Consider the following 13,578-nt stretch of genomic DNA (forward strand, 5'->3'; position numbering starts at 1 on the left):
TTAAGTATTACGAAAATAATCTTTTGGAAAATGATGAATAATGTAATTTTTATCAAAATCTAGGTTTGTTGATGAATTACTTTGCCTACAAAAAAAACTAAATATAGTGTTATACATAACCTCCAGTTGACACAATTGTCTTTCACATCTATATGAATGTAAATGTCTTTTAATTATAAGCTGTTAAACAGAAGTCCTTGTGTTGTTTTTATCAATCAAATACCAACAAGAGTGCAAGAATGTCACAATATACGCCCGTCACAGCAAATTTCTTTACTCTAGCACCTGTATTTGCAAATGGAATTTTAATTTTGTGGTTGTTTAGTAATAACTAAGTGTTTTGTTTTTCTAAGTCCACAAAAAAACTCCTTACCAGGTAGAGATACCTTAAAATACACCTAAAATTGGAAAGTAACATCTATGTTGTACCACAGAAAAGTGGTCTTGGTTTTTCCCTACGTTCAATTATAAAAAAGTTACAATATAAGTTATTTATAGTAACAACTAAGGGAAGTTAATCTTAAAAAAAAAAAAAAATAAAATAAAAAAAAAAATTGTAAGTCCACACAAAAATCTTTACCAGGTAGAGACTGGTCAAAATACACCTCAAAATTGGATGTAGCATGCATGTTGTACTACAGAAAAGTGGTCTCGATTTTTCCCTACGACTAGTAATGAAAAAGTTACAATATAAGCTATTTATAGTAACAACAAAGGGAAGTAATTCTAAAGAAGGGAACTGCGCATGACACTTCGTCTCATGATGGTGTATAATTGTGTCAAGTTACATCAAAATCCCTCCATGCATGAAGAAGAAATGCTTCGGACAAAGTCATTCTTGTATCTGACCTTTGGCCTCTAAGTGTGACCTTGACCTTAGACCTAGGGACCTGGTTCTTGCGCATGACACTACGTCTTGTGGTGGTGAACATTTGTGCCAAGTTATATCAAAATCCCTCTATGCATGAAGAAGAAATGCTCCGGACAAGGTTTTCATTCTTGTATCCTTTGACCTCTAAGTGTGACCTTGACCTTAGACCTAGAGACCTGGTTCTTGCGCATGACACTCCGCCTCATGGTGGTGAACATTTGTGCCAAGTTATATCAAAATCCCTCTATGCATGAAGAAGAAATGCTCCGGACAAAGTTTTCACTCTTGTATCCTTTGACCTCTAAGTGTGACCTTGACCTTAGACCTAGGGACCTGGTTCTTGCGCATGACACTCCTTCTCATGATGATGAACAATTGTGCCAACTTTCATCAAAATCCCTCTATGCATGAAGAAGATATGCTCCGGACAAAGTCATTCTTGAATTTGACCTTTGACCTCCAAGTGTGACCTTGACCTTAGACCTAGGGACCTGGTTCTTGCGCATGACACTCCGTCTCATGATGGTGAACAACTGTGCCAAGTTTCATCAAAATCCCTTCATGCATGTAGAAGATATGCTCCGGACAAGGTCTGTGGACGCCGCCCGCCCGCCCGCCAACCCGTCCGCCAGGGGCGTTCCCATAATACGTCCCGTTTTTCAAACGGGTGTATAAAAAGCGAGCTGTTGGAGCGAAGTTTGACTAAAGTTTAAGTGACATACCTGATTTCAATAATGATTAAACAATGACTGGGCTATCTGTACTAATTACTAAATTTGGAAAATTGTGACAGATTCAGAACACTTTCATTTTAATTCAAAACTAGCCCGACTTGTCAGGCCATAAATTTTGATGGCTTCCATTCCTAATATTTGCTGTCTGGAAACCATAGATGTTTCCTTTCAAATTGTAATTTCAAACCATGTGACAGAAATCAAGTAGAATATCTGTATTTTAAAAGGAAATGCTGTTTTTATATTAATTCAGTCTGCTAGGAATTTTTAAATCATTTAACAAAATGGAAGAATTTTCAAAATAGGCTTATAAATGACAAGTTATTAGCATTTAAATATTTGATCAAAATGGCGGCCACTTTGTTTTCATGTTAACAAAAAACAAAATGCTGGATTTTCTTTATTTTTAGATACATATCCGAACTGTATTTACTTATTTCTGTAAAAAAAAAATCTCAACTTTTTTCATTAATGATCTTACATGCAAGAAACATATAAAATAATTCTAATTTAAAGGTTATTTGCGAAATAAAGAATTCACAAGTGTAAATGACGTCATAAATACACATAAAACACAATTAACTTAATGTCAGGCATTCCTTGCCCTTTAAACTTTAGTTATCTGAACATATGAAACAAAAGTGTAATTTATTTCTAAAGAAAAAGTGGAAAAATAACTTATGAAACTACTTAACAAAGACATTAAAGGAAAAAACAAACAGTTACCTTAACAAATGCTTAACAGATGCATGTATTGGTTTTCCTAAAAGAATTCAAAAACTTTCTACAGAACTAAGACATACTTCCTTGACATACCTGGTAGGTATATTCTCAAAATAGCATGTAATTAAAGATATATTATACCCAAATTTAATACATTTGAATAATTACTGTACAAAAAGTTTTTATCAGCAGTATTGCGTGTTAGCTTTCAAATACTTAAAACAAAAAAAGTGCGTAAGTAAACATTGAGAATATGCAGTGCCACTGAAAAATGGCAGTTTGATTCACAAATTGCCGCAGGTTTTTTTTAATGCCATTTAATTGTAATCGCAACTTTACACACACAGTTTATAGTAAAACTGAATACATTTAATGAGGATTTTCTAGATATACAACACTATCTTAATGGTAAATTATCTTGGTGATGTATGAGCATAGTACATCTTTTAAAGTATAACAGTATTACCACACATTGCACGAAACAAGATGACCCAAAAAAACAACAACATTTAATGTACAAAAATACTATACAAATTTTACTGACTGAATGAACTAAATGGCAAAGTCCCTTATTTATTAATTCCACAGACTGTACATTAATACTTATGCAAAGAAATGTCAAAGTCCGTTTTACAACCCACTCTTCTACAATACTGTAATGACTAATGGTCATTTTGTCGCTCTAAATGTACACAATACAGTTTTACAGTTACCAAAAAATAACTCAAAAAATACCGTATCCATGTATAACTTTGTTTACCTTTGCAACAATCAAGTTACTGCTGATTTGATTTGATTTGTATTTTATAGCACACCAACACAGCATAGGTTATACTGGTGTCAAACAGGACTGGAATTTTTGGTTTCATATATCCTTTACATCGAAATTAAATGAAAGATTTGGAATCAAAACTTATACATCTGCTGGAATCATAGAGCTAAAGCGAAACCAAGTGTTTAGACTCTATTTGTCATGCCTTATCATAATGCAAGGTTAAGACAATGGTTTCAATTTGTTTCATATACATGTACAAGCTGTCCCAAAAAATCATTCATTCAATCATCATCATTCAAAGGACTTGTTCACTCCTGAACCTGAATAAACATTTATAGAACATCTTTTCAAAAGCCAAAATTGTAATGGAGCAGGCTGTGTTCTCATTTTTGCCTTAATTCCTTTAAGGACAGTAGTAACAAAAACAAATATACCAAATTGTCAGTACACTCCATTTGAAACCAAAATGTTTAGACTTTCAACTTGTTTAGTTCTGCTGGCATACAGGACCGTAGAACAGTATAGTCAAAATACAATATAGGCCACTGTTTGTCAACACAAAATCAAATTACAGAGTTTTCACTTTTATCTTGATTCTGTCCTTAGAAACGTGGCTTGAAACAGAAAGTGCATCCTTAATAAATTCAACCATGAAATGTTAAATTTCCTTTGCGAAAGAAAAGGAAATATTTATCCTTCAGAATGAGAGTATCAAGTGAAGCATGAGATTTTGAGCACAATAGTCTATCCATATCCACCTCTCTGCACTCTGAATTTCGTCACACTGCTGAATGAATTTCAGAATGATGACTGTGATGTTTATGGATGGCTGCTGAAACAGCTGCCCAATGTAAGTTATGACACAATGAGATTATCATACGTATGCTATACGTCACTTTTCCACAGTTTTATAGTTTTGTCGTTCTCTAATGCGGCTGAAGCTATGATATTTTCTGTTGGATGACAAGCGCAACATAACACTACATCTGTAAAAGAGATTAAACAATAAACTTAAATATGAAACTAATATAACACATTTATCAATTTGAATGAAAGAACAATTATTGTTAACAAAAACTGTCTGTAGACAGCAACACAAGATTATTCAAAAGCCTTTTCACTTTATTAAATGAAACAAACATAATCATTAACAAGAGACCGCCTACGGGTGCAATCGCTCGTCTGCAAGACAGTGCTGGTCAGTATGTAAGAAAAGTTATAGTTCAGAATTTAATTCTGACAAAATGCAGGATAGAGTTATTGTTCTTGGCCTATATTGTCCCCTAATGATGATAAATAAGCCTGCAAGGTTTCAAAGCTGTAACTCATAGTTTTTGAGAAAAAGTGGACCGAAACAAAAAATTTCGCCAAGAAACTCAAGTACAAAATGGTCCATAATTCTGACAAAATGCATACCAGAGTTATGGTTCTTGGCCTACATAGTCATCTAGTGATGATAAACAAGTGTGCTGAGTTTCAAAGCTGTAGCTCTAATAGATTTTGAGAAAAGGAGGACCTAAACAAAAAATTTAACCAAGAAACACAAAATTTTCTAGGTACAAAAAGGGCCACAATTTTGACAAAATGCACATCAGCGTTCTAACTAAGTCCACAAATCAACATAATTTGCTAATCTGGGAAACAAAAAAGAATTAACTTACTGTTTCCATCCTGACACATAACAGTTTTAATTGTGAATATGAAATTTAAACATACGTATGCATAAGTGTAAGAAATTCCTTTTCCAGCAGCTTTAATTATATGGTTCGCAATGTGAGTACATTTACATGAATTTGATGTGCAAAGTAAGGTTTTACAAGTGCTTCATTCATTTGTACATATAAACTAATAATTGCAATACACACACAAACGTTAGTCAGCACTGGAACATAATTGTTTATCTGTACATATTAGGTGTAAGTACTTACCTGTATGACCTTGTAGTTTTTGCACAATTTCTTTAGTCTGTAAATTCCAGATATACACCATGTTATCTTCTGACCCAGACACTATCCACTGTAAAACAGTAAATCAGTTGCAAAAGTATCAGAAATTATGTCAGAAGCAAAAAACATTCTTGTGCAAAACTGATGGAAGCATTTTATGACATTAAAAGTCTAATACATTGCTTACATTATATGAAAACTGTCCAGCTTTACTGGGAAGACAAAGTTTGTATGTATATATTCACATATAATATATACCTCAGAATTTGCAGGATTTGTTTGGGACTCCAGAACTGCAAAATGGTAAAGAACAAAGCTGATATTTCTAGGTTTAAGATACAGAACTGTAACATACCTTTCCACCAGTAACTGAGAAATTGGCAAATATGCAATATTTTTCATTCTTGTGTCCTGTATATGTTTTTAAACACTGAAAACAAATGAAATATATATCAGAATATTAGATGCCAAACTGTTTAATCATCTACCAAAATTCAATTAAACCTGATACTAATCACAAGATGGAATTTTAACACTGTAAAACTCTGGGATAGAAAATCTGCAATAATTATTGTTCTAAGGCTCATACAAGGATTCATGATACTTCAAAAGAACATTTTTAGCAGTCAGCAATCTAAGATTTTTGTAGAATATCAGCAAGTAAGTTAAAACACTTTAAATCACTGGCCAGCTGCTTACTAGTTGTAAGCAGGAATGAATTCGGCAGTACATGTAATGTGAAATCATCAATATATCGTGGGTGACTAATTTTCGTAGTTGAGTCATTCAAGGATATTCAATACAAGAGGACCATGATGGTCCTGAATCGCTCACCTCTTCCCACATGACCCAGTTTTGAGTATGACGTCGTTTTTTCAATTATTTGACATAGTGACCTAGTTTTTGAGCTCATGTGACCCAGTTTTGAACTTGACCTAGATATTATCAAGATAAAAATTCTGACCAATTTTCATGAAGATCCATTGAAAAATATGGTCTCTAGAGAGGTCACAAGGTTTTTCTATTATTTGACCTATTGACCTAGTTTTCGAAGGTACATGACCCTGTTTTGAATTTTACCTAGATATCATCAAGGTGAACATTCTCATTCTAATTTTCATGAAGATCTCATGAAAAATATGGCCTCTAGAGAGGTCACAAGGTTTTTCTATTTTTACACCTACTGGCCTAGTTTTTGACTGCATGTGACCCAGTTTCAAAACTGACCTAGATATCATCAAGGTGAAAATTCAGAACAATTTCCATGAAGATCCATTGAAAAATATGGACTCTAGAGAGGTCAAAAGATTTTAATAATTTAAGACCTACTGACCTAGTTTTTGAACGCAGTTGACCCAGTTTCAAAGTTGACCTAGATATCATCAAGATGAACATTCAGACCAACTTTCATACTGATCCCATGAAAAATATGGCCTCTAGAGAGGTAACAAGGTTTTTTTATTATTTGCCCTACTGACCTAGTTTTTTAAGGCACATGACCCAGTTTCAAACTTGACCTAGATATCATCAAGGTGAACATTCTGACCAATTTTTATGGAGATCCATTCACAAGTATGGCCTCTAGAGAGGTCACAAGGTTTTTCTATTTTTAGACCTACTGACCTATTTTTTGACCGCACATGACCCTGTTTCGAACTTGACCTAGATATCACCAAGATGAACATTCAGACCAACTTTCATACAGATCCCATGAAAAATATGGCCTTGAGAGAGGTCACAAGGTTTTTTTTATTATTTGACCTACTGACCTAGTTTTTGATGGCACGTGACCCACTTTCAAACCTGACCTAGATATTATCAAGATGAATATTCAGACCAACTTTCCTACAGATCCCATGAAAAATATGGCCTCTAGAGAGGTCACAAGGTTTTTCTATTATTTGACCTACTGACCTAGTTTTTGACGGCATGTGACCCACTTTCGAACTTGACCTAGATATCATCAAGGTGAACATTCTGACCAATTTTCATGAAGATCTCATGAAATATATGGCCTCTAGAGAGGTCACAAGGTTTTTCTATTTTTAGACCTACTGACCTAGTTTTTGACCGCACATGACCCAGTTTCGAACTCGACCTAGATATCATCAAGATGAACATTCAGACGAACTTTCATACAGATCCCATGAAAAATATGGCCTTTAGAGAGGTCACAAGGTTTTTCTATTATTTGACCTACTGACCTAGATTTTGAGGGCACGTGACCCAGTTTCGAACTTGACCTAGATGTCATCAAGGTGAACGTTCTGACCAATTTTCATGAAGATCTTGTGAAATATATGGCCTCTAGAGAGGTCACAAGGTTTTTCTATTTTTAGACCTACTGACCTAGTTCTTGATGGCACGTGACCCTGTTTCGAAACTGACCTAGATGTCATCAAGGTGAACATTCTGACCAATTTTCATGAAGATCTTATGAAATATATGGCCTCTAGAGAGGTCACAAGGTTTTTCCTTTTTTAGACCTACTGACCTAGTTTTTGAAGGCACGTGACCCAGTTTCGAACTTGACCTAGATATCATCAAGATGAACATTCTGACAAATTTTCATAAATATCCCATGAAAAATGTGACCTCTAGAGTGGTCACAAGCAAAAGTTTACGGACACACGCACGGACGGACGATGGACACCGCACGATCACAAAAGCTCACCTTGTCACTTTGTGACAGGTGAGCTAAAAAACCAAGGTAGTATTTTCCCATTCAGTTATTTTCAAATGTCAAAATCCACAAATTTAAATCCCCTCGAATAGCCTTTTGGCAGGAAACATGATTTATCAATAATCATTCTGCAGAAATGATTAAGATGGCTTTTATGGTGCTGTGACAAAACAACAATGTCATATTCACTTCTTTTAAACAGAAAATAATCATTCTAATAATCTCTTAAAGAGATACTTTCTATTTATAACTAAGATACATACTTTTCCTTTACTGTAATCCCATAGTTTTAATGTGCTGAAAAAATAAAATACACAAAGCATCATTAACCTTTCCTTACTAGTTCTGACAACACAAAAGGTCTGCTCTTGTTTCACACTTAACAAAATGGTAAACTAGTAAAGTTTGTTTTTTTAATTACTATTTTAGTTTCAACAGAATTCTGCTGATCAGCAGCCAAAGACTACAACTCCACTGGTGGTGTTTTTACTTGTTTTGTAGAACCTACAACATATCTACAAGGCATGGCAGAAAAACTGGACAAATTAAACACAAAACTACTGAAGGCTTTTTAACCTAATTTATCTTTTTTAACAAAGCAGTCACTTCAGGCTTATGGCAGTAGGCGAAAGATTAACAATTCACAAAGAACATGAGACTTGGTCTTGTAAATGTAAAAAGGAATATATAGATCAATTTCTAGCCAAAAAAAGGTAAGTTTCACTGAAGTTCAAGTATAAACCACTAACTGATCTGACCTGCAGACATGGTCAAACATAACAAAGCTTAACACCCATACTACTGATCAAACATAGCTTCAAGTTAAGTTTTAACTGAAAAGGTCAATGCATTACTGCCATTACATGTGACAGTGATTACTTACTTGTCTAATGTAGCTGCTAGAATATATTTTCCATTAGGTGAGAATTTTACAAATGATACAGGCGGGTTGTCGTCGTCTATCAATGTTTTCAAACACTGCCCTGATGCTGTATCCCATATACGACTGAAAAAATAGAGTACTCTGTAAATATGCATTGAAGAATATTTCATCCTTGTTGGGTTTTTACATCAGGCTGACAATTATAGGTCATATGGTTACTTTCCAGCCCTTGATGACTGAGGTAGAACCACCAACCTTACATATTAAAGCAAGTTGGATGGCTTCCTCATATGAAAGAGCAGTAAGGAGCAAGTGATTTGAAGTCAGCAGCCATCACTAACCCTTAACCGCACTGAAAATTACTGCGTATACTGTCTATGTGCAGTACTTTTATTGTGCAAAGCAGATTTTCAGTCACATTTCAAAACCAAACTAGAAAATGCTTTTGTAAAAAAGCGCATGTCTCCCCCAATGCAAAGTCCTATAGGCAAGAAGTCAATAGGGGTCAGGAGCGAAAGTCAAAGAGACACTGATGGTTGGCTGCAATAGGGATCATCTACTTGGCATGTCCAGTCATCCCGCTAAATTTCAACACTCTTGGCCAAGTGGTTCTCAAGTCACTGTTCAGGCTCCTGTGACCTTGACCTTTGAACAAGTGACCTCAAAATAAATAGGGGTCATCTACTCTGCATGTCCAATCATCCTATTAAGTTTCAACATTGTAGGTCAAGTAGTTCTCAAGTTATTTCCAAAAAATGATTTTACATGAACAGGCCACTGTGACCTTGACCATTAATAGACTGACCCCAAAATCAATAGGGGTCATCTACTCTGCATGTTCAATCATCCTATGAAGTTTCAACATTCTGGGTCAAGTGGTTCTCAAGTTATTGATCGGAACTGGTTATCAATGTTCAGGCCTCTGTGACCTTGACCTTTAACGAAGTGACCCCAAAAACAATAGGGGGCATTTACTCTGCATGAACAATCATCCTATGAAGTTTCAACATTCTGGGTCGAGAGGTTCTCAAGTTACTGACCGGAAATGGTTTTCCATGTTCAGGCCCCTGTGGCCTTGAACTTTAACAGAGTGACCCTAAAATCGTTAGGGGTCATCTACCCTGCATGACCAATCATCCTTTGAAGTTTCATCATTCTGGGTCAAGTGGTTCTCAAGTTACTGACCGGAAATGGTTTTCAATGTTCAGGCCCCTGTGACCTTGACCTTTAATGGAGTGACCCCAAAATCGATAGGGGTCATCTATTTTGCATGTACAATCATCCTATGAAGTTTCAACATTCTGGGTCAAGTGGTTCTCTAGTTATTGATCGGAAATGGTTTTCCATGTTCAGGCCCCTGTGACCTTGACCTTTGATGGAGTGACCCCAAAATCAACAAGAGCACCGCCTTGCGGGTGCTGACGCTCATCTGATTTTTTTTGTATAATAGAAATATTGTCCTACCCATGATTTTCTAAGTCTAAAAAGGGCCATCATTCTTGCAAAAAGCAGGATAGAGTTATGTTTCCTGATGTACAGTGTCCACTTATGATGGTGAAAAACTGTTGCAAGTTTTAAAGCAATAGCTTTGATAGTTTATGAGAAAAGTTGACAAACATAATATTCAACCAAGAAAATGATTTTTCTAAGTCCAAAAGGGGCAATAATTATTGCAAAAAGCAGGATGGAGTTATGTTGCTTGCTGTACAGGGTCAGCTTATGATGGTGAACAAGTGTTGCAAGTTTCAAAGCAATAGCTTTGATAGTTTAAGAGAAAAAGTTTACCTAAACATAAAACTTAACCAAGAAATCTGATATTTTCTAAGTCCAAAAGGGGCCATAAATCTTGCAAAAAGCAGGATGGAGTTATGTTTCTTGCTGTACAGGGTCAGCCTATGATGGTGAACAAGTGTTGCAAGTTTTAAAGCAATAGCTTTGATAGTTTAGGATAAAAGCTGACCTAAACATAAAACTTAACCAAGAAAACTGATTTTCTAAGTCCAAAAGGGGCAATAATTCTTGCAAAAAGCAAGATGGAGTTATGTTTCTTGATGTACAGGGTCAGCTTATGATGGTGAACAAGTATTCCAAGTTTCAAAGCAATAGCTTTGATAGTTTAGGAGAAAAGTTGACCTAAACATAAAACTTAACCAAGAAATCTGATATTTTCTAAGTACAAAAGGGGCCATAAATCTTGCAAAATGCAAGATGGAGTTATGTTTCTTGCTATACAGGGTCAGCTTATGATGGTGAACAAGTATTCCAAGTTTCAAAGCAATAGCTTTGATAGTTTAGGAGAAAAGCTGACCTAAACATAAAACTTAACCAGGCAACGCCGACGCCGACGCCGACAACCGCTCAAGTGATGACAATAACTCATCATTTTTTTTTCAAAAAATCAGATGAGCTAATAAGGGTCATCTACTCTTCATGACCAATCATCCTATGAAGTTTCAACATTCTGGGTCAAGTGGTTCTCAAGTTATTGATCGGAAATGGTTTTCAATGTTCAGGCCCCTGTGACCTTGACCTTTGACGGAGTGACCCCAAAATCAATAGGGGTCATCTACTCCTCATGGCCAATCATCCTATGAAGTTTCAACATTCTGGGTCAAGTGGTTCTCTAGTTATTGATCGGAAATGGTTTTCAATGTTCAGGCCCCTGTGACCTTGACCTTTGACGGAGTGACCCCAAAAACAATAGGTGTCGTCTACTCCAGCAGCCCTACAACCCTATGAAGTTTGAAGGTTCTAGGTCAAATGGTTCTCCAGTTATTGCTCGGAAATGAAGTGTGACGTACGTACGGACTGACGGACGGACAGGGCAAAAACAATATGTCTCCTGGGGGAGACATAATGAGTGCTACACTAGTATTTAGGAGATACTAAGCAATTCAGTTTTCATGTATGAACGATAATTTTATACACAGATGTCTATGTGGATCTAATATTCTTCACGTATTAGCATTCATTAAAAATATCTGCATGTACTCCATTCCTACTCTTGTAAAAACCTTATGATTTGTAAATTTATATATATTCAATTTAATTAATAGTGTGTAATTTAATTAATAGTGTGAAGTGAGCCCCACAGGACTGCCAGGCAAAAATGACAGTTTAACCTGACAACCATCTTCTTGACTTCCGTGTCATTCAACTTAACTCTAAATTTTCGTCATTGCTCGTATCACCTGGGTAAATCCGAGCATTATATAGAACCTACCATAAACCATCATAACTGCTTGATACAATAAGAGAACCATCTCTGTTAAAATGCACTGCTGTAACTGGGTCAGAGTGAGCAGGTAGTGTCTTCAAACACTTGCCAGTCTTCACATCCCATATACGTACACTTTCATCGAACTGTCAAAAGAAAACAAGTAACTGAAAAGGATGCATAGGTGGATGAAAATAATTAAAATCCTTTCAAATACTTTCAAACAATACTTTTTACATTTCATTAATAGCCGTTAAAAAACCCGACTTAATTTGATGACACAAGTGCCCATTTTTTTTTTATAATTTTACAAACCTGACCTACATATACCAGATTAGTAGATCTGACAATAGCTATAAAATGTCATATTCTACTTTTCTTTTTTAATGTTACTCATTTTTACTATAGATTATGGCTATGTAAGATTTTTAGTCTCAATGTTACATTTTTGACACATTTAATTTTAATATACTTTTGCAGCTTCACGTAGTCAGAAAGATAAGATCGAAACATGATTTATTCAATTAAACAATCTTTTTCAATAGATGACAGGCAACTAATGATCACAATAGCTCAACTTGAGGTAGTTGAAATTCTGTGTCATAATTTCAATTTCAATTCGGTCTGATATTATGTCTGACTAAGTCATGTCCAAAAAACAGGTAAAATAATTAGAGATTCACATTGAATATAAATTGTAAGCACCAATATTTTAATGTGCTGTAAGTAATACATCTATCTTGAAACTACAAAGTTCTTCACCATATTCTGCATAAAACCTATAATCAGCTGTTTGAATATATGGCATTTAGTTCGGTGTAAAGTTCTGCTTGCTATGTCCACCAGTTTATCAGGGGTGTCCATGGGGGAAAGAACAACAAGCATACAAGATTGAAACAATTAGCCCTCTCTGCAAACATGTTAAAAATGTTTTCAAATATTGTCAGTTAAGTTAGCCCCCTATAAAAATACAAATAAATCTTGGCTAATGCACTTTGAATTAGCTTGAGACTGAAATGCATACTTACAGATCCTGAGACAATAAGGTTAGACTGGGGATTGAAGTTACAACAGAACACATAGTTACTATGGCCTTTCAAAGTCTTCATACACTTGCCCTGTTATAAATACACAATAAGTCTAAATTATCAGATAAATTTATGTAGATCAATATGTACTTAATCAAACTTAAGAAATCACAAAATCACAAAACAAAATCTTGAATTTCCTTCTTGTATGACTTTAAATCCTACATACTATCTTTGCAACAAATATTATTTAGAAGAACCAGATTTATTAAAACATAAAACCAAATATTAGAAACTGAACCAAAACACAATAGAATCAAATAATTAGTCAACCATTACTAATAGGCTAGCTTCCATGGCTAAAACTTAAATTGATCTACCTGTAAATTTCTTTAAACAGAGCTCCAGATAAGGTTTTGTGCAATTAGTAACGGTACTACCTGATATTCTGTGAAATTAGTAACGGTACTACCTGATAATTTTTTTAATTAGTAACAGTACTAGATCTACCTGATATTTTGTGAAATTAGTAACGGTCGTACCAGGTAACAGACAAAAAATTAGCAGCAACCATGAACACATCAACAGTTGGCCGAATAATGCCTTTTTCAATGTTTATTTCTCTTGCAGATGAAGAAACATATGTAAGCAGTGTGTTTTGAATTTCTAATTTCTTTTAAGACCTGCCTATCACACTGCGCGCTGACATTTTATTTTG

At 35.0% G+C, this 13,578-nt stretch overlaps 1 protein-coding gene across 2 annotated transcripts in view; it reads right to left on the reverse strand.

The window, feature by feature from the left end:
* Positions 1-1,024: 1,024 nt before the first annotated feature.
* LOC123546357 (WD repeat-containing protein 5) overlaps positions 1,025-13,578 on the reverse strand; it is a 29,099-nt gene continuing 16,545 nt past the window's right edge. For both annotated transcript variants that reach the window (XM_045332569.2, XM_045332564.2), the window contains exons 6-12: positions 12,861-12,950; positions 11,839-11,978; positions 8,616-8,738; positions 7,996-8,029; positions 5,405-5,479; positions 5,032-5,119; positions 1,025-4,089 (exon numbers count right to left, since the gene is read on the reverse strand). In XM_045332569.2, coding sequence (XP_045188504.1) covers positions 3,989-4,089; positions 5,032-5,119; positions 5,405-5,479; positions 7,996-8,029; positions 8,616-8,738; positions 11,839-11,978; positions 12,861-12,950 — 651 coding nt within the window. In that variant the 3' untranslated portion in view covers positions 1,025-3,988. The remainder of the gene's footprint in view (positions 4,090-5,031; positions 5,120-5,404; positions 5,480-7,995; positions 8,030-8,615; positions 8,739-11,838; positions 11,979-12,860; positions 12,951-13,578) is intronic.

This window comes from Mercenaria mercenaria, chromosome 15, assembly GCF_021730395.1.
Source record: "Mercenaria mercenaria strain notata chromosome 15, MADL_Memer_1, whole genome shotgun sequence".
Taxonomy (NCBI): Eukaryota; Metazoa; Mollusca; class Bivalvia; order Venerida; family Veneridae; genus Mercenaria; species Mercenaria mercenaria.